We start from the raw sequence: 19,711 nt of genomic DNA on the forward strand, positions 1-19,711 counted from the left end.
TAATTATCGTTATTGTTAAGAAGTTCGAAATACGAATCTGACTATGAATTCATTCATGATTGTCTGATAGAAATCATTCTTTATCGCCGGATTGGAATTTTCGTTTTGATTCCACCCAAAAATCGATCAACACTTTGCTTTATTTTGAATAGGCAGGAACAGTTTAAATTCAGCGGGTAATTCATCTTCCGAGTAGAGTCGGTCTGAAAAGTAAACCCTTCGTATTCGACAATTGGCGTGAATTTGAACTCTCAGTGTTTCGACATAGTTAGTGCCATAGGCTCGACGAGTAAAATCAGCGAGGTTGAATTGTATCTGATTCCATCCGTCGTCGAGGCGCATCGGCATCGTACAGATGAATGGCTTAACTCGAGTCGTTGATTGATAATTACTTGCTCTGAAACGTCTTCTCACATTTTTGTCATCGATTACCTGAAACAACGATAACCTTTAGTTTTATCAACTAATTAACCAAGCAATACGAGAGGAGATCAAAATGATCCCACACAATATGTGTATAGGGAGATATTTTTTTAACGTACTTGAACTTCGAAGGTGAAGTATTTTTTCAGATTTTTTATAATCATAACTAAAAAAGGTAATTTTATGCCTAGAGTTTTTCTCGGATCAGCCGGACACGTGATGTACGTCGTACTGACATTGCTGCCAAGAATTTCCAAAACAAGACTCTGTATATCGTTGTCGGTGATTCTTTTAATGTGACCATTTCGCACTTTTTTGTCCCATATTTGTAGCGGTTTACTTCCGATGCTGTACAAAATCGATAAAAACCCGCTTTGGAAAGTGTTTTTGAACATGATTTTTTTTGTTACTTCCCAATATAGTAGACACAAGCAGAACGTTGAGCCCTAACCCCACTTTCGTTTTTTGTTTGTCGATCACTTTCCCCAACACAAAACCTGACGAGTCTACAATTTTTCAAATCATTATTTTTAGTAGAATTACATAATTTTTATGATTAACGTTAATGTTTCTTCATGATCATGGTCATGTTTTGTTGTTCTGTAGATTCACGTATCCATCTCCCCTCCCACCGATGTTTGTGGGTACTTGCGAGGCGACGCGCGCGCGCCGCATGTGTTACAAGAACGATCACAGCGCTTTTTCTGCAGCGGGAAATCCAAAATTCAAAAAGATCGAAGAATAATTCTTTTTTCACCTTATCCAAGAAATAAAGAGTACGGATTGATATATAATTATAACATTTTCGGTATTTATTGACGAAATGAACAACCGCAAATATAATTGGGAACCGAATGAATATTCTCATCGGATGTTAAAGAAGATACCGACGGTAAGTTTGGTAAATTTTACGATACGCGAGGCGCTGCTGCCGTCGTTGTTTTCCTATTTTTTAAATCTTTATCCATTCAACTTTAATAATTAAACTTATTCAACAAATAATGGGCGAGTAGCGTAATTTTATTCCTTTTTCTTTGAGGATACTACTCGTTGCGCTTTTGCTAACGACTCTCTGTTTTTTCTTTTTCAGTTTTATCGCTTTTGAAAATCTTACGTGGCAAAAAACACAATTTGTACATTTTGAAACGGAAGAACGAAAAAATAAAAAATTTATTACTACACGAATTTAAGACTAAAAGGGATCCAACGCCTGGTTCAGCATTAAATCTCAAATATCTCAGTATTCCGTGTACCACTCATTTCCTTTTCGCATCTTTACGTTTTTTTCTTTTTTTACTTTTTAACGTTATCTCAGTTCACTTCGACATTCGTCATTTTAATTAATATACAAACGAGAACTAATACACAGTCGGGTTGGTCGAATCGCCGCTGAAACTATATGTATATTAAGAAGCAGACTGCATTTACATTATAGTTACTTCGGTGTATTCGAGATCTCGGCGAGTGTCGCGGAACAGAGAAACGACGAATACTAACGGTTCGAACACCGCAAAGAACGTTGTTTTTTTTTCTTTTCATTTTTTTAATACTTTATCCTGCTTATTTTCAAGTTCGATTCGCTTCCCTTGCTTCTCTCCCTCTCCAAAACTATGGAAATAAAATTTTTCATTATCTCGTACGTGTCTACGCTACAACTATTTTTTTTTTTTTTTTTCGTTTTTTTGCATTTTCTTTCAATCAGAAGAACCAAAAGTCTTCCGTTCAACTCGTCACTCCCATTTTACTCAAACCGTAACAATATAGACTTGAAAAACATTCTTCCATATTTTCGTCAGCCAACAATCTCATTAAACCTCGGTTATTTTTTGTTTTCGACACTTTTGGTTTTTTTTTATCTTTTGTTTTCACAGACGCTTTTTCATAAAACGTAAACTACTTTCTACAGGCTTACACATAGAAGCTAATCGAGCGAGAGAGCAAGAGAGAGAGAGAGAGAGGAGGAGAGAAGATAAATAAGCAAATACAAGAAATGTTCAAGGATCAATCACGAACTTGTGATCCCTTTGAAAAATACCTTAAAGCTAGGCGATTTTCAGCCAATCGTCAATCGATAGACGGCGCGCGTTCATTAAAACTGACGAATTATCATCAAATTGAATATAAATAAATGTGTTTTCCAATTGGAGAAAACACATACGAAAAATGGGAACAAAAAATTGATTTCTTCAATGAATTTAGCTTAAATCTAGTGTCATATATTCGTATTCGTATTAATAATGCGCGCGCACGTGGTTTGCAAGGGATTCATCGCAATTTTTGTTACCAATGAAGCTTCATGAACATATAAACTTGATGTATATACGTTCACGAATGAAAAAATAAAAATAAAAATAAAAAGTGTATAACTCAAACTGCAAGCAAAAACGCAGAACATTCGCGAACTACGACGTAGGTACATTGAATTTCCTAAACTATAAAATAATTCATTTTTCTCGCGTTGCAATCGTTCTATTGAGAGTACGCGATAATTTCAGGAGGTCGCTTTTTCGTCCAGCATGGAGACGGGAAATTTCGGTTTACCGAAATAATAAGATGATAGTGGTAAATTTTCATAATCGCACAGCAGTAAACATAAATTTGTCAATTAATCCGTAATTGAAAGATGCAATAGAAAATAAAATATAAAATTCAAGGACCATGTTACGAGGATCTCATATTCGAATACTCGTATGACAAATTTTATGTGTGTCAAAAAAGAATAATATTACTTGTCGATCGGTTGATTAATAACGACTTTTTTTGTTTGATCGTGTATCTCGATCGCATCATCCGGCAATATTTCCTTCTCGGGTTTGGCACTCGTGTCGAGACCCAATTTTCCGAGTGTTCGGAGTGCTGTCAGCACAGCCTGATTACGACTTTCATTCACCGTCGATCCACTGCCGTGACATACTTGGGGTGGATCCGTACTCAGGGAAACCAACGAGAGACAGCGATTGTACGAGGCCTGAAAGTACAATTTCCATTGATAGAGGAGTATTATTCCACGTTCATGAGTTTCGATACCTCAAATGAATAAATCAAAGTTTCATGTGAATGTTAATCTGAAATATGTAATTCTCGGAAACAGGATAAAACTGTTGAACACAGGGGAATTATACCTTTGGGAAATCGACGAAAGTAGCTTTAAAGTTGAGAAGTTGGGCAAGATACATCAACTGATCCTTGGGCGACAGGCCATTGGTAGTTTGTTGATTATTCTGTTGACCCCTGAGTGCATCAGCAACAGCTTGTAGCGTAGGCCCGTTCTGATTGTTTTGTAAATTATCACGAACGGAATTACCACCGCCATTACCGGAGAGTTTAGAGTCTTGTTGCCCGGCAGGATCGACAAGTAATAGTCCTGGTGCCAACTGCCGTCCACCACCTCCGCCGACGATAGTTTGTTGTTGATTTTCTTTATTATTTATTTGTTCATCTTCAAGAAAAGTGACTTTTCGTAATTTTCCAGAATTTCCGTCGTTGCCTCGATTTTCCGAATTGTTTGAGTCTTTGGAGGTAGATTTTATCGAAGGTTTCGTAGGTTGTGGCTGAGCTGGTTTGCTATAGCCTAATTGAGCGAGGAGTGCTTCCGCGGCAGCCTTTTTACTCAATTTTTTATTCGAGCCAATACCTTGTGCGGAAAATTGTCCTATAGTAACTTCCATGAGAAATTCGCGTCTTCGGGGCCCGCCTTTCTCTTCAACGAGCCTATAAATTGGTTCTCTCTCCCGTTTCGAATGTTGTATCTGCACGAGGCGGGAAATGGGATCAACTTCTTCGGTGTTATCGGAATCCGTACGTGGGCCTTGATTATCGCGTATCAGATTTCGCCGAGGTTTCTTCGTATTCGAAGGCTTACGTTTCATGCCGGCTGAACGTACGGTTACCGTGGTTGGCAACGGTGGCAACCTTTTAAGCTCTTCGAGCATTAATTCCGCTGCATTTTTTTTCGATACTTTCTTGGAGGAACCCTCGCCAATTGTTTCCTTATCGCCGACCGTACATTGCGTCGTGAAGGTACGGATATGTGGTTTTCCGGTCTCCGAAACGACTTTGAAACTTACCGGTAAACCTCGCTTCAACGCTGTCTCATGCACCAATGATACTGGACTTTTTATCTCCGCGCTCGGATCTTCGGTAGTGCTGCATGTACCAACACCGTTCTCTACGATCGTTTTACCGCTTCCGCTCGTTGAGCCGACCGTCCCGGCCCCGCCTCCACCGCTGCTTCCAGTGTTACCTGCATTCGGGCATTCCTCCGGTATTGGCAGTTGTTTCAATTGCTCCAGAGCACGACTTGCTGCATCGTGTCGAGCCGCTTGACCCGTTGCTCCTCGACCGATAAATTCTCGATCACCCACCTATGGAATAAATTCATTGAAAATCACCATTTTTAAATCAATAAATTGTCAATATTCATCGGATAATTGCCAATCTTTTATTGACGACCATTCACCTTGAGCGTAACGAGATATAATTTCTCTCGTTTTGGTGTAAAGCCAGGAGCAAATTGGGGAAAGTGCGGATTAAACAGACGCGGTGGTCTTATGCCGAAACCAGGTTGAAAAAAAGGTTGCGGCGTCGCCGGTGGTGCATTTCTTATTGTATAAACCGTAAGTTCACCACGTTTCATAGCTAAAGAATTCAATTCAACGGTCGGCGGCAAGTTTCCTGTTGACAATAAATTAACGAGTAAACATCAAATTATTTTCATTTTTATTTGTTAAAAACTTCGACATTTATCGTTTGAAAATGAGCTCAAGCTTTACCACTTCTGCGGATCATAATTCAATCACATTTTCAACATTCTTTCACGTACCCGTTGCCGATGACCCTTTCCCAAGATGACCGACTCTCATAGCCCTCGTAGGTTTTGGTGGCGGATGCCTGTACCACGTAGTCGTAAGAGCTTCGGTGGCAGCGCTGTGTTGAGCTTTTTTAATACTTTGTCCTTCAGCAACATATTCTTCTTCGCCGAGTTTCAGAGTGACGGTGAATCTTTTTTTATGCGCTGGACCCTGTTCATTCGTGAGTCTATATTGATGTTGTAATTTGTTGAACCTAGCGAGTTCATTAACCAGACACATCGGAGTTTTTTCTTTCATGTTTGCCAAAACTGCACTCGTTACGTTAGCCGGATTTGGATTCAACGGACGACTCGATGGACTCTCGTCCCTTTCATCAACACCATCATTGTCCTCCTGATTCGATGATACTTTCTTCTGTTCCGTACTAGTTTGTTGTGACGTGTTCAGCTGTTGGTGCTGCTGCTTTTGTTGTTGAGGCTGTTGTAACGGTGTTTGCTGCTGATATCGTTGCTGTTGTAACATTTGACTCGGATGAGCTACCATTTGTGCATTTGGTTCCATTTGACGATTAAGACCAATCGTTACCATTTTACCTAGATCAACCAATATTCCAATCTATAATCATTCCTATTAACGAGTTTTTGTAATTTTCCTTAAAATGCAAAATTCCTTTAAATAAGTTATTCATTAAATAGAACTCAAATATTTGATAAACAATCTGAGAAGAAAAACATTCTGCACACACAATCACATGCCACTCGTATCAGAATCGTTAATAAATTATCCTTCATGCAATTCAATACTTCATTTTAGTTCGTTTATGTTTTTTAAATGTACGGAAGAAATAAGAGTTGGTTTATGTAAGAATAAAATTGTGAACGGATTTCCAACAACTCTGGTATGACGAGCAAAAAAAATAAGCAAAGTATAAGGAATAAAGCAAAAGAATTTATGAAAATAATCGTTACTGCAAAACATTAGGAAATAAATGGATAATTGTGTTTATGTTGAGGTGTTAAAATTTTTAATTCAAGATGAATCTCAAGATGAGATGATTCTATGATTCGATATAGAAATTATTTTCAAGACAATTGGAAACCTTTTGATTTGAATGTGTTTTCAAAATTTATTCTTAATCCTTCAGATGGACGAATATTAAACTGTCACAACTGGCAAATATTTTGCGACCCATTGATTATTCAAATTGTAGCTACGATATTAATTTTGTTTCGTTTTGTTATAAGAAAGAACCGACCTTCGATGCACCCGCTTGGTCCAAGCATTTGCTCCAAAATGTCAGTACTTATGTTAAACATCGCTTGATGATCTTTAGCATCGACACCACTTAGAAGTACCAGTAAGAGGCACACGACGCTTATTTTCGAGATGTAACTCCCTAACAAAATCAATGATAGTCGAACATGAGTTAGCAAAAGTTATTTTTCATTGCAAATGAACCGTTTGTGTCGTTTTTTTTTTATTAATTTTCTTAAATAAAAATAAAACAGACAGGACGGAGGATAAATATTTCAAAAATAATCAAAATAACGTGAAAGGACCATTCCCATGAATTTGTCTATTATTTCTCATACACCTTGTGTACAAGTTATCAAGATTTAAGATCGCGTATGGAAAAATTTTAAAAATCAAACGTTAGTGCGTTTAGTAAATAAAATTTTGATAATGCTCTTGAGATGAAAATCATTCTTGGTACCACTGACTAGAATGCTTGATACTTAATAGACTCGGCATGCATAGCTATCAGGAGACTGAAAAATATAGAAAAATATGTACTAGATGGTAAAAAAAAGACGAATCCGTGGTGATAGTCTCACGAATGAGATGTAACAAAAATTGGATAAATCGTATTACGTTGAAAAATAAAGAATGGAGCGACTGACAATGGGATAAAACTTTGTCAAAAAATAAATTCCAAACACCATGAAACACGTTACGTCTTGCCTATACATTATTCGATGCAGGAAAGAATGCAGTGAAGCCATCACCGATGTTTATTTTTAAAACTAGACAAGCATTTTATAGTGATATTTACAATGATAAGGTGTGTTTTGTATTGAATTTTGGCATCAAATCTTTGTGCACTGATTCTACTTTCTTTCCTCTCTATTTATTTTCAATCAACACGGTAAACATTGATCACACGATTCGTGTAAAAAATGCACTCTTCTCTGTGAATAAGACATTCTACAATTCCATCAGAAATAAAACAATTCTGCTTCGTGTCACAGTTTCACATCTACAACTTACCATTGGAATTTTGAGCGTTAACGCTCATTAACACAGGCTGCCGTGGATTACTTCCAGGCGGTATGGAATGTTGCATGTGATGCATCGACAAGATTTGTTGATGCTGCATTTGTTGCGGGGTTCTATGAGCAGCAGCATGCATGTGTTGAGCTTGATGAGGCGGTACCATGTTCGACGGTTGCATCGGACGCACCGGTCCACCCATCCTAAACAAATATTTTTCAGCTTTATCTTTATATCATTTTTTATCTTTCTCTTTGATATAAATACCACCGACTTTCTAGCTTTCATCAACAGAGGCTGAGTTGATCTTTCAATTTTTTTTTCAAATGCATCCAGTAAATCATGTTCCATAATATTGCATGGAATATACCATACATACTTTGCATAATTGGAGTAAAATGTAAAATTTTGTTTTTTATCCATTTAAAAATTTTTTTTCAATCGTAGCATTCTCATTGCTGTTTACATTTCTGGATTACAACAAAGGGCTACTTGAAAGAAAATGGAAAATCATTTTGGGACATACATCATGTTTGATACGAATTTGTTCTCTCTTAGTTGATTTTGCATCGAACCACGTTGCCCAAATACAACCGTACTGCTGTATACTCAGTCACCTGAAAATAAAAATAAATGAATTTGCAGAAAAACTTCAATTCTTCAAGAATCCAAAAAAATGTTTCAAACAGTATAAATAACACCAACGTTTTTAACCAACGAAAGATCATTCCTGAAGTAATTAATCCAAAGACATAAGAACTGGTACGATTGCTCTGATAAATTTTTTATACCAATACCATAAAGGTGTCAATAATGAGGTTAACATTTAAACGAAATTAAACGACTAGGGTACAATGTTAGAGGGAAACCAAGAACTGTTTTCCATTTTTTCGTGGTGCAAATCTCATTAGGATTGACATGATATGCATTATTGGACGATGTATAACGAATTGGAAGAATAATTGCCAGCGAGTCGAGGTCCCGGAAAAATCCGATACAATCAACGACAAATTTTTTCCTTAACGATATTGAATAATGGTTCAAAGGACATCCAATAACCGTTGGTCAAAAATGGGCTTGGCCCCGGTTAATATTTCGTTCTGCGAAACGCGATTTCGTGAGTTGTCGAAAAAAAGTAGAATACCTTCGGATGTATAGCAAAATATAAAATCGTGCACGTACCTTCGTAATGATAAAATAACAATATTCTAAAAGTCGTAATACGTTAATAATTGGAAAATGAATATTTAAAAAAACGTGCCTTATCTGCACGGAACGTAATGAAAGGAGTGAAATCTCCGGGCTAGCGATGGTGTAAAAGTCAGCTGCAATGGAAGATGGGCGGGATTTGCGATTTTTTTCGTCTTCTCGCGGCAGTAATTTCGCCTCACTCCCGTTTTCGCTATTCGCCCATAACTTGTAACTGCTTGATTTGTTTATTTTGCGGGTTAGGATAACAAATATAATTCAAAAAAACCACACACACACACACGCGCACACATACACACCCGTAGACACGGCTATTGTTCCTTTTTAAGCACCCAACGAATAATCTCACTCTTCCTTGGACCAAAATGCGGCCATCTTGATTCCGAGACTTTACTACCGTAGTCAACAATCGTCCACTGTGTCGAACATCATTAAGCTAATTAATCATATTTACATATTTATTTGTATTGAAAGATTACTTCTGCAATGTTAGAAATTGTAAAAGACCATCTGCAATCGTAACTGTGTATTTAAATTTTTGGCTCGAGGTACATATTTAAAGCATACTGGACATTTCAAAAAACTTGCAATCACAAAGTTACTAAAAAGATAAATGTGAAATAACGTGAATTGGGAAATTTTTTTTTTTTTATTGATATTTCAATTGCTTTCTATACTCTCTGTGATAAGTACCAAAAAACTTATAGTTTCCGTACTGTACATTCATATATCGTTGCTGATTTTTGTTCAACTCGAAAGTTACCGCAAATTAGATATCTAACAACAACGGTATTACAGCTCGAGTATATAGTAGTGACATTTATGAAAAATCTATTCAAACTGCGGTGATACTTAGAAAATATATAAAACAGCTGTACATCATAAGAAACGACGAATCGTTGATAAATAATAATCATCTTTATTTACATTATATACAAAAGTTACGTGGTACTCGGATTTCAAATGATTTTTTTCCTTCTCGCCGTTCTAATCTATTACGGAAATATTTCCTATCCATAATACTTTCGTAACGCCATATTATGTTTGCAAATTACGCAACTCCAGGTAGGGAATGGAAAAAAAGCAGAAAAATGATAATAATTTTCGTCAGTGGATTTAAGAGACCGGAAAAAACAGGGAATGGGGAAAAATTAGATACGAATTATTCGGATTACTTTTCGATTAATGACTCGCGGAATTTGCATATTTTAATCCTAACCACTGGCTATATATAATAATGATCGCAATAAATTGAATATCACAGAAACCGATAGAAATTCTTCGAAATTCATGAAAACTTTCTTCACGTACACAACAAGCAGATATTTTTATTTGTGTCAAAAAATTTACGAAAATTTTTTATGCGCATTGTTCCGTTAATGTTGTAGAAAAATTTTATGGTGGCCCATAATAATTGGCAGAAAAAAAATTTAATTGTATAAACGACGACGATAAATACTTTTTCGTTTGAAAAATAATGCTGTACGATTAAATCTATGAAGTCCACTATTAAATACAGGAGACATAATTTTCAGTGATGTATTTAGGTTAAACGGAGACTATTTGGAAAATCAACAGACCTATCGACGTCTCGTGAACAATGATCAAGTCTAAATGTACATCATTTATATATATATATGTATATACACGCACTATTTTTTAATTTTCTTAAAAGGCCACAGTTCCGCGGGAATTCCCGGATGTTTTTTTTTTTTTCATCTCGCACTAACAGACTTAGTATATAAATCAATTAATCCTCATTCTTCTTTATAATTTTTGCTGGTTTGTTTGCTTCTAATCTCCTTAATTTTTAAATTCAAAATCCTCGAAGTGATATGTCCAATGTTTTCTTTTCCAATCATGTCTTCCTTGTGGCAGGAAATGAAGCGGAGTGAATGAAAATAAAAATGAAATTGAATAAAAAAAAAAAGTGTTCAATTCTCAGGAAGCAACACGATGCTAATCTAGGACTGATTTCACACAATATAATAACTCAATGCCAGTGTTTACATTCGTATAATGATTATTTGTCTCATTTCCTCCCTTCCAGATGACAATCGTGAGTCTCAATCGACGACTCTCCTACTGCCAAATTATCATTCGTTTGAAATAATAATAATTTTTTTAACAATTGAGGTCGAAATGTATTTAAAATAAGAAAAAAGGCAACGTATGAGTCCTTCGTGATGAACTTTTAAAAATATAATTCCCAGCTCTCCACATATTGGCTATAGTCGCAATTTCAGAACCGACATCGTTCGTCCTTATTGTAATTCCTCCCCTCTCTGCCTTGCTTTGTTACAACTTTTTTTTCTCTCTCCCTCTCTCTCTCTCTCTCTCTCTCATTTCATTGATCTATCGAATGCCCCGCTTTCTAAAGCACCGAAAGTCTTAACTTAACGTAGTGGCACCATTGTGATTAACTTTGTTGTGATTAACGACGAGCCATCCATCGTCCTGAACAGATTGCAAATATTCTTCCAACAATTTGGCCAAATTGCGGCGCTTAAATCGTAGCGATTCTTTAACGACGTCGCGTACAAATGACAGTCGTATATCCAAGGTACCTTGAATTTGGTGAAGATGCGAAAACAGGGTCCCGTGATCTAAAAATATTACAAATAATGACGTTTATTAATAAAAAAAAATTTATTTGGTAAACGATTCTGAAGATTTGTGCCCCTTCATTTGGTTATGGAACGAAGAATGAAGAGTCGATTAAATTGTGCTGAAAAACAACGACTTACTTGTGCCCCTTCTTCGAACTTCTTTGTAAACGAGTTCTCTGATCGACAAATTGTGTCTCCTAATTTCCTCCAATTCTTTCTTCGTCGGCTGTCTCTCCTTTTCGGGTTTAGCATCGTTTTTCTCATTATCAGAAACGTGATTGGTCAAGCGTTCGTTAACGGCAGGAATCTCGGTGTTCAAACTATCGATATCACTATCGGTTGCACAATCGTTATTGAAGATTTTGTTGGCAGGTTCGAGCTTAGGAGCGATATCGGCGGATTGTTTACGCTCATTGTTAAGTGTGCTAATTTTCGCGCTATCGGCGAGACTGTTTGGTATTGCGGGTGTGAAAGCGGAGCCAATGATATTTTCAACAAAGGTGGAAGGTGCAGCGGCGACAGGGGTAGCGGCAGGAGGAGCCCCGGGTGAGGACGCCAACAAAGGCCCGGGAATCGTCGTTGAATTTTCGTTGTTGATATCGACGGGAATAGGATCGAAAACTGGCATCGTCGGCGAAAATTCTCCAAGACCGTTGACCATTTTTTCGGGAGACGATGGCAGCGAATTTGGTATGTGCGCGGTCGACGATAAATTCGTCGAATAAGATGGAATATTGACGTCGAGGTTGCCGCCGGTGAAAGAGTTTTTCATGTCATTAACGTGCCACGGAACTGGCGACACGGAGGGCGATCTCACGATTGGCGAGTAAGAGGGTCTTCGTAAAACAAAATCCCGAGGTATCGGGCCAGGTTTCCTTTTGTTCGGTGGGGCTCTTGGTGTACCGCCCCCCACCGCGCTACCATCCGCAGAGGCCAAGGTACGCTTAAGTCCGCCTTTAGCCGATAACGAGCCTGCGGACGAGTTTGACGACGAGGAAGACGACGAGGTCGAGCCGACTATATCTATGTCCGCTTCGTCTACCATCATTCGTTTGTCGATTTTGAAGGGATTTCCTGGAGAATAAAAAAATCAATGAACTCATACCTCCTCTCGAGATTAAAATTTTTCTTAATTCAGTAGGATCGCAAAGAAATGGCAAAATTTACCGAACATGTGCTGTCTGACGGGTGTGCTTTCGATTTCCCTCAATGGCGGTGTCATCCGCTTGAGATATTCCTGATAATTGCCCATCTGTGCCACGGGCATCGAGTGTACGTAATCGTCGTCGAGTAATTTCGTATGCGACAAGCCGCTTTGTAAAAAATTGGCTCTCATTCTAACAACCTGATCGAGAAGTGATTTTCTCGGTACGTCAAAAGCGTTCCGGTAACTCTGAGCACCACGCTGTTGTTGTTGATTGCGCACAAGGCCAACGACAAAGCCCCCAAACTCGTTCAATTGATCCCTGAGTCCCGTAAACTTATCTTGCAACAAAGGATGGGAAACCTGACAAACAAAATGAGATAACGTTGGTATTTGTTCTTTACTTCGGAGCTAACGATCAACCGAATTATTAAACTTACCAAATCTTTTTTTAACGGCGTTCTCGGTACGACCCGGACACCCTCGGTGATTGCCGTCGAATTACCGTTCGAGAGAGCCTTTATCGCGCTGGCATTCGCAACTTGTTTCGAAATAACGTCATTGCACAAACGATCGAATTCTACTTTAGCTGTGTTTTTCAATCTCTTGAGATAATTCAATACGCTGTAGGACAACGAATTGTCCATATTATCGGGTATAAGAGTTTGCGCGAGTGGCGTCGATGCCCCCATTCTTGTCAGAGCTCTTCTCAAAGACTGCAATAAATAATATAAATATTATGGAATATCGATATCGAAGTTTTCAACTTCAACATATAAATGTATAGTTTCTCACCGCTGCGTAGTACGTTGGCATGGTGCGCATATAATTTTGGAATTGCGTGCGCCACTCATTGGTAGGTTTGAGCCGGTGAATTTTGAAGAGTTCCTCGAGAAGTGGCAACAGTACAGGATAATTGTACGGCATCACGAATAAATTGACGCAAGTTAAATTGGTGCTTGCTTTGAGATAACCAAAGGGATGTCCAACCTCGCTCGATTTGTACGAATTCGCGACGAATACTTGCCAACAAACGGTGGGTTGTTTTCTTGCAAGGATAAATTGGGTGAGCGGACTCGGTTCGAGCTCGTACTTGTCGAACGGCAAATTTTCAATGACCATCGGCTCCTGACTTGTACAAGTGAATTTGACGTTCGGATGCGCTGATCTTGGTGGTAAAGAAGTCGCGCTCAAATCTGGCCAAAAACTTTCCGGGATCGGCCAAAATCCGACGGCGAAACCTTTTTGAGCAGAACGCGGCACGTATATTAATCGTCGACACGAGTGCCAGGCCGCGTTTCCGGTCAAGGTGATTGTCATTGAGTTTATCGAATTCGTTGAATTGGGAGGATATTGTTGTTGTTGTTGTTGTTGTTGGATTCTTGATGGTCCATTAGTCGTATTATTGCCGCCCATTAGACTATTCGACATATTCATTTCATCTTCGTTTTCCTCATCCTCGGTGTGCATCGTCGTGATCCCTGTGGCCGTTGTCGTCGTCGTCGTCGTCGTTGTCGTCGTCGACGTCGTCATCGCTGTCGTTGTCACAGGCACTCCATCGTTTGCCAAAGGCGGCGGATCCGGTCCAATTTTTTCAAAATTTATTACAACACCAGATTGTACCTTTTGTACCAAAGAATCTATACACTGCATCATCATTCTGTGTGACGTTATACAGTACGAGCGTCCTTTCCGAAGAATAACCGAAAACAGAAAGACACAGTTAACGATTTGTTTGCCATTTCTCGATTTTTGCTTGTAACAAGATTTTTTTTGTTTCTGTTTTTTACCTCCCGTAACTTCACACATAGCGTCAATAGGAGACGCGTCGCTAGCTACGAGTCCGGTATCCCGATCGATCGCGGGTGTCCCCGATAATCTCAAAACTAGTGAAAAAAGTCGTTGATCCCATCTGAAGGGTTCTTTGGTTAATTCGGAACCAGGAATGGGTGAATGCATTGGTAGAGTGAACTGAAGAAGAATCACACAAAAACATTTTACATATACGTGAACGATTCAATGAATAATATTAATTGATTGTTTATGAAATTATGGGCCATCTAATCTTATTGTTTTGTCTTACGTCTTGATGCACTCCGCTATTGGTCGTATACTTCCCACCGTCGGTGATAAGAACAATGACAGAGGGCTCGAGATAAAAAGGACATCTTCCTTGGCCATACGTGTCGATGCCTGTCTGCATGCGGTTCAGATTCAAAACATCTAAGGCATTTTTCAGAGCCGCTCCCAGAGTCGTTAAGCCGACGCATTGCAGATTCTTGAGTTCATTCATAAAAGTTGCCAAATTTTCTTTCCATCCTGCCTATGAAAAAAGAACAGCATTGAAAAATTAAGTTATGAATGTTGCGTTTCCTGTGAAAAATACGAGAAAAAAATTAATGATAAACCGGTTCCATTAATACCTTGATATTCTGAGGAGGATCCTCGAAGGTTAGAAGCATGTAGCGATCACCTCGACTTTCTGGAGATCTTTGTCTGACCTGAAAAAAAAGAAGATTCAGTAACCGATAGACAACAAATTCACATTTATTTTAACACAGCGAAGAATTGATCAGGGATCACCGAAGGAAGCTGCGCAGAAATTCATATCAAAGAGTTTTGACAAAGAGCGCTGAGAATCGATGACTATTGGAACATAACGAAGTAATAAGAAGGGAATTATAGAATCAGAAAAAGATTTCGAGCGTGTGTTTTGGCGTACCTTGACGAAAGTTTCGACGGCACTTTTAGCAACGTCCAGGAGTGTTGGTCGACCGCCGAGATAGGCTCTCTGATTCATGGATGCGGATGTGTCGATAAGAAAGACTATTATGGTCATCTTAGCACGATTAACTTTCTTTTATAACTTATATATTTATTCAAAAAAACGAAAAAAAAAACAAAAGGATTTAATACGAAAGACCGAGGTACGGAGCCTCGGTAGCCCGACCGAGACACCTCGTTGGCTATAATGTACAATTTCCCGTGTGTAAAGAGAGACAATAACAACAATAATAATTAAAAAAAAAGGATGAAAAAAAGGTACAGCCGTGGAGCGAGACTTTGCAAAACGTCGACGTAACTAGCCAGCTAGGGGCCCTTACCCGCGACGTAGCGCATAACTTTTACGGCCATTGAACGAAACGGAGAGATATACAAGATATATATATACATGGAATATGTATATTAGTATATCTATGTATGAAATTCGCAAACGTAACCCAAAAATAATTAATAAGAAAAACTAAACGAAACAAAGCACGTTTTCCCTTCGCGTAGAAATCTATGTTTCTTTTTTTATATTGCTTTTCTCTCCGTCGTATTACAGTTGAAATAAAAAATCTTCGTGTGATGTTTGTCCGCGACTCTCGTCCTCGTTCACCCTGAAGTTTTCTTCTACGTTTTCTCTCTATCTATATATTTGTAACCTCTCTGGACACTTTTCCCGATTCTCTCTTCTGTTTGTCTCTTTTCCTTCCTCCACCTCCACCAACCGACACCTATTTTGTCCTTTTGCTTCTGTTCCGGTTTCTCTTTACGTGTCGATCTCTCTTTTCTCTTTCTCTAGCTCTCTTACTATTTTTCGGGGCTCCTGTCTCTTTCCTAACCCTCGCGCTCGCGCGCCACTACTCGTTAAAAACAGCGGCTGAAATTCAGCTACCACGCTGCTACTCCGGCTTCTCGGACGATAATGCCAGTTTTGGGCGGCACGATCCTAGCCCCTCTCTTTTCTCATGAAGCTTGTTCTTTTCCCTCTCCCTGACGACGGCGGCACTTGATGATCGCGCTGCTGCTGCTGCTTCTCCTCATACCTATACCGCCGGCGGTCGTCATACACGCACGTACGCGTTCTAAATTGTGTTGACTGCGTTCACCCCCCACCTCAACCCTCTCCCCTCTGGTCTTTTGCTTCTTCTTCTGCTGCTGCTGCTGCTGCTCAGCTCTAGTGTTGATACCTCTGATCTCTGATATTCGTCTGGTGGATTATTTAGCTTTTTGTTGTATCGAGTTTGTACACGCGATACATGTGCACATGATTTTAACTACAACATTTGTTTTTCACGCAACACTCTTAGAGAACGCAATTTTTTTTAGTACTTGCGATGAAAAAAACGAACATCCATATTCCTGTCATATTTTCATAATTAAAAAATGAAATGTAGTTCCAGGATGAAAAAGAATGTTTATTTATCAAGTTTTATATCTTCATCTATATAAAATTTATATTTTAAATTCTCTGGTCGCACAACTTTGTGGTTTCATTGTAGGTTAGGAAATAAACTCAAAAATAGTTTATTCTAGTTTCTTTTGCATAAAGTTTCGTTTTCAATTGATATCAGGATTAAAACGCTTACAAGTAGTGAGAGAAATATTTCTTGAAATTAGATTTTATGTGCTCGTTTCATTATTTAATCTGTAAAACCATAACCTTTATTAAGAACATCCTCTGCTATGTCATAGTGTCATCACGAGGTGCGCATAACTTCTCCCGCGGAAAAAAGATTTTCAAAAGCCGACCATTTTTGAAAGTCTGTACATTTTCTCACATTCTAGCCTCTCTTGAGTTGACCCTACTATATAGTTGCACATGAAATAGCTCCTGCCCCTGAATCACGGTACATCATGATCGTAAACCACTCGTAAACACGTAGTGTTTGGTACAGTACGTAAACCTGTTCTTCAAGTCGTAACGAGATTTGTGTCTACTCATACAATAAGATATTCGAATAAAGATGGACGAAGAAATACCGGGGAAGCGACCAAAAGTGGAGAGCTTTTTAGATCGAATAACAGCGAAACGATTTGAAGTAAGTTTACTTTTTATTTATACATGTTAAATGCGTCTCTTATGAAGCTGCCGACGAGCCGAAGTTACTCATAAACAAAGGTATTTAGCGGCAAGCGCGTGGCGGGTGAACACGTGAAACGTATCTCTTGTTAGAGCGGGAAAAGAGTGTTACAACGAATGAATTGATTGAAAAGATTTTGATGAAAATTACTTTCTCGTAAATATCTTTTTGATGATCAAAGTTTGAGGAAAAGTTGGCGCTGTGCGTCGCAGAAAAAAACACCAACCACTGCCCTATTCGATATAGATATAGATATGTAATGCGCATTTGATCGTAACCGCCGGAAGTGAATGTCATGGCGCCTTTTTCAAATCATCACGTTGTCATTTTTTTTCGTAGGTAGCTGATTCGATAGAAAATTTTCCATTCAATAAAAAAAGAGTTAAAATGTTGACGGATATGAAACTCGTACCGGAAGATTGCAAAGGAATATTGTACTGGATGTTTCGCGATGGGAGAGTGCAAGGTAAGCTCAAATATATTTTTTTTTATTTCTAGTATCATTAGGATCGATGTGTCGATTATCAAAGAATATGGCAGGTAATCATTGATATAATGAGCATAAAATAGTCTAGCGCATGAAAAAAATGAATGGAATATTCACCTTTGAAATTCGTCTAGATAACTGGGCATTTCTGTTTGCACAAAAAATGGCTCTGAAGAATCGTGTACCGCTCCACGTTTGTTACTGCATATTACCCACGTTCCTCGAAGCGACGATTCGCCATTACAATTTTCTCGTCAAATCACTGCGAGAAGTTGCACAAGAGTGCAACGATTTGAATATTAATTTTCACCTCTTGCACGGTGAGCCGCACAATGTGGTTTTCGAGCTGAGTAAAAAACTTGAAATTGGCTTACTGGTCGCGGATTTCTTTCCTCTGAGATTGCCGTGTTCTTGGCTGGAACGATTGCAGGATAAGCTGAACGAGACTATTCCCATTTGTCAGGTAAACAAATATTGACTTTGATACAAAATCTTATGGAAAAACGCTTTTGAATGTTGTTCACCGCGTAACGTTTCAATGTTTAGGTCGATGCCCACAACATTGTTCCCTGTTGGATCGCCTCAGACAAATTGGAATATGGTGCACGTACGGTACGACCAAAAATAAATAAAAAGCTGGGACTTTATTTGAGTGAATTTCCTCCATTGATAAAGCATCCCTACGAGTGCAAGGACAAATTTCCTCCAATTGATTGGTCAAAAGCGATAAGAGAAGTGAAGATCGATATGAGCGAAAAAGAAGTCAGTTGGGCTGTGCCCGGTTATAAAGGAGGGATAGAAGAGCTCGAAAGCTTCTTAAATAAGAGACTAAAGTTTTATCACTCAAAGCGAAACGATCCTCTGGGCGAAGCACTCAGCAATTTATCACCTTGGTTTCACTTTGGTATGATTGCACCGCAGCGAGCGATTCTTCAAGCTATCGAATACAAAGATAAGCACAAGGAAGCTGTCGCTGTTTTCATGGAAGAGGCCATTATAAGGCGAGAACTCTCCGATAATTTCTGCTATTACAACGAAAAGTACGATTCCATTGACGGAGCTTACAATTGGGCGATTGAAACGCTAAATAAACACCGGTAAAACAACATTAGTCAAGGGATACAAAAGTCTACAGCTATGAATATTGAAAATTCTACTATTCTTCATTTCTTCTTTAGATCAGACAAACGTGAAAACATTTACAATAGAGATGAGTTGGAAAAATCATTGACCCACGATGATCTGTGGAATGCGGCACAGAAACAATTAGTCGTTGAAGGGAAAATGCATGGTTTCTTACGTATGTATTGGGCTAAAAAGATATTGGAATGGACAAAAAGTCCTGAGGAGGCGCTCGAATATTCAATTTACTTGAACGACAGATACAGCATGGACGGACGTGATCCCAACGGCTATGTCGGTTCGTGCATTTGTGAAGGACATATACCAAGACTTATTTCATTATTTGAAAGTTGCTTATCCATTTTTTTTTATCAAATTACAGGCTGCATGTGGTCGATCTGTGGCATTCACGATCAAGGCTGGAGGGAACGTGAAATTTTCGGCAAAATTCGCTACATGAATTACAAAGGTTGTGAAAGAAAGTTTAATGTAAAAGAATTTGTGGCTAAATGGGGCACCAAAGCTGTTATCAAGAAAAAGGCAAAGTAGTCCAACTTGTTTATGGGGCCGCTTCGTTTTTCTGAATCACGCAACGCCAGACTACACTTGTACCTGAATCGATCAAAAATAATCTTTAATCGAGCTCACCATTATTAATGACTGCTCGGATTGTTTTTAAAGCACGCTTTTTTTACCTCTCAACACCAATATCAAGTTGTTTTTTGTGGATTATAGTAAGAGTATTAAAAATGATATATTTGATAAAATTTTTTTAAGGCTCGTCA

At 38.5% G+C, this 19,711-nt stretch overlaps 4 protein-coding genes across 12 annotated transcripts; 1 reads left to right on the top strand and 3 right to left on the bottom strand.

Annotated features, from left to right (window-relative positions):
- Positions 1-122: 122 nt before the first annotated feature.
- Positions 123-1,089, bottom strand: Bug22 (cilia- and flagella-associated protein 20). The gene is made up of 2 exons (XM_043427961.1): positions 543-1,089; positions 123-432 (listed from the first exon to the last, which is right to left on the bottom strand). Exons 1-2 carry the CDS (start codon positions 816-818, stop codon positions 127-129), a joined length of 582 nt encoding a protein of 193 aa, XP_043283896.1. The 5' UTR covers positions 819-1,089; the 3' UTR covers positions 123-126.
- A 123-nt stretch (positions 1,090-1,212) lies between these two features.
- Positions 1,213-9,490, bottom strand: stau (double-stranded RNA-binding protein Staufen). Of its 5 annotated transcripts, none has more exons than XM_043427923.1 (8): positions 9,014-9,490; positions 8,032-8,122; positions 7,503-7,708; positions 6,490-6,630; positions 5,246-5,827; positions 4,883-5,097; positions 3,546-4,787; positions 1,213-3,391 (listed from the first exon to the last, which is right to left on the bottom strand). In XM_043427923.1, the coding sequence occupies exons 2-8, from the start codon at positions 8,073-8,075 to the stop codon at positions 3,149-3,151; spliced, it is 2,673 nt and encodes an 890-aa protein (XP_043283858.1). In that variant the 5' UTR covers positions 8,076-8,122; positions 9,014-9,490; the 3' UTR covers positions 1,213-3,148. The 5 variants fall into 5 exon arrangements, with proteins under 5 accessions (XP_043283858.1, XP_043283854.1, XP_043283856.1 ...); XM_043427919.1 differs by having other exon boundaries at positions 8,767-9,490; XM_043427921.1 differs by having other exon boundaries at positions 8,688-9,490.
- A 123-nt stretch (positions 9,491-9,613) lies between these two features.
- IntS6 (integrator complex subunit 6) lies at positions 9,614-16,169 on the bottom strand. Of its 4 annotated transcripts, none has more exons than XM_043427916.1 (10): positions 15,896-16,169; positions 15,190-15,258; positions 14,891-14,968; positions 14,551-14,790; positions 14,258-14,438; positions 13,263-14,155; positions 12,908-13,183; positions 12,491-12,830; positions 11,462-12,397; positions 9,614-11,320 (listed from the first exon to the last, which is right to left on the bottom strand). In XM_043427916.1, the coding sequence occupies exons 3-10, from the start codon at positions 14,927-14,929 to the stop codon at positions 11,106-11,108; spliced, it is 3,120 nt and encodes a 1,039-aa protein (XP_043283851.1). In that variant the 5' UTR covers positions 14,930-14,968; positions 15,190-15,258; positions 15,896-16,169; the 3' UTR covers positions 9,614-11,105. The 4 variants fall into 4 exon arrangements, with proteins under 4 accessions (XP_043283851.1, XP_043283849.1, XP_043283848.1 ...); XM_043427914.1 differs by having other exon boundaries at positions 15,572-16,169; XM_043427913.1 differs by having other exon boundaries at positions 15,190-15,333; positions 16,045-16,165.
- Positions 16,170-16,391: 222 nt separating this feature from the next.
- On the top strand, positions 16,392-19,693 carry LOC122415634 (deoxyribodipyrimidine photo-lyase). Of its 2 annotated transcripts, none has more exons than XM_043427934.1 (7): positions 16,392-16,940; positions 17,022-17,275; positions 17,657-17,783; positions 17,939-18,267; positions 18,351-18,901; positions 18,983-19,224; positions 19,309-19,693. In XM_043427934.1, exons 2-7 carry the CDS (start codon positions 17,201-17,203, stop codon positions 19,473-19,475), a joined length of 1,491 nt encoding a protein of 496 aa, XP_043283869.1. In that variant the 5' UTR covers positions 16,392-16,940; positions 17,022-17,200; the 3' UTR covers positions 19,476-19,693. The 2 variants fall into 2 exon arrangements, with proteins under 2 accessions (XP_043283869.1, XP_043283870.1); XM_043427935.1 differs by having other exon boundaries at positions 16,392-16,735.
- The last annotated feature ends 18 nt before the right edge of the window (positions 19,694-19,711 follow it).

Source organism: Venturia canescens, chromosome 9 (genome assembly GCF_019457755.1).
Source record: "Venturia canescens isolate UGA chromosome 9, ASM1945775v1, whole genome shotgun sequence".
Lineage (NCBI taxonomy): Eukaryota > Metazoa > Arthropoda > Insecta > Hymenoptera > Ichneumonidae > Venturia > Venturia canescens.

What these genes read in the sequence shown, in the direction of transcription:
- Bug22 (XM_043427961.1), bottom strand. Translation starts at nt 818, where the DNA reads ATGTTCAAAAACACTTTCCAAAGCGGGTTTTTATCGATTTTGTACAGC. An exon ending in ACTTCACCTTCGAAGTTCAA is followed by an intron (nt 433 to 542) that starts GTACGTTAAAAA and finishes TCGTTGTTTCAG; the next exon opens with GTAATCGATGACAAAAATGT.
- stau (XM_043427923.1), bottom strand. Translation starts at nt 8,075, where the DNA reads ATGCAAAATCAACTAAGAGAGAACAAATTCGTATCAAACATGAT. An exon ending in AAATTCGTATCAAACATGAT is followed by an intron (nt 7,709 to 8,031) that starts GTATGTCCCAAA and finishes ATATTTGTTTAG; the next exon opens with GATGGGTGGACCGGTGCGTC. An exon ending in ACCAAGCGGGTGCATCGAAG is followed by an intron (nt 5,828 to 6,489) that starts GTCGGTTCTTTC and finishes TGGTTGATCTAG; the next exon opens with GTAAAATGGTAACGATTGGT.
- IntS6 (XM_043427912.1), bottom strand. Translation starts at nt 15,306, where the DNA reads ATGACCATAATAGTCTTTCTTATCGACACATCCGCATCCATGAATCAG. An exon ending in TATGTGTGAAGTTACGGGAG is followed by an intron (nt 14,156 to 14,257) that starts GTAAAAAACAGA and finishes TTCTTCGGAAAG; the next exon opens with GACGCTCGTACTGTATAACG. An exon ending in AGTTCGAAGAAGGGGCACAA is followed by an intron (nt 11,321 to 11,461) that starts GTAAGTCGTTGT and finishes TAATATTTTTAG; the next exon opens with ATCACGGGACCCTGTTTTCG.
- LOC122415634 (XM_043427934.1), top strand. Translation starts at nt 17,201, where the DNA reads ATGGACGAAGAAATACCGGGGAAGCGACCAAAAGTGGAGAGCTTTTTA. An exon ending in TAACAGCGAAACGATTTGAA is followed by an intron (nt 17,276 to 17,656) that starts GTAAGTTTACTT and finishes TTTTTTTCGTAG; the next exon opens with GTAGCTGATTCGATAGAAAA. An exon ending in TGATCCCAACGGCTATGTCG is followed by an intron (nt 19,225 to 19,308) that starts GTTCGTGCATTT and finishes ATCAAATTACAG; the next exon opens with GCTGCATGTGGTCGATCTGT.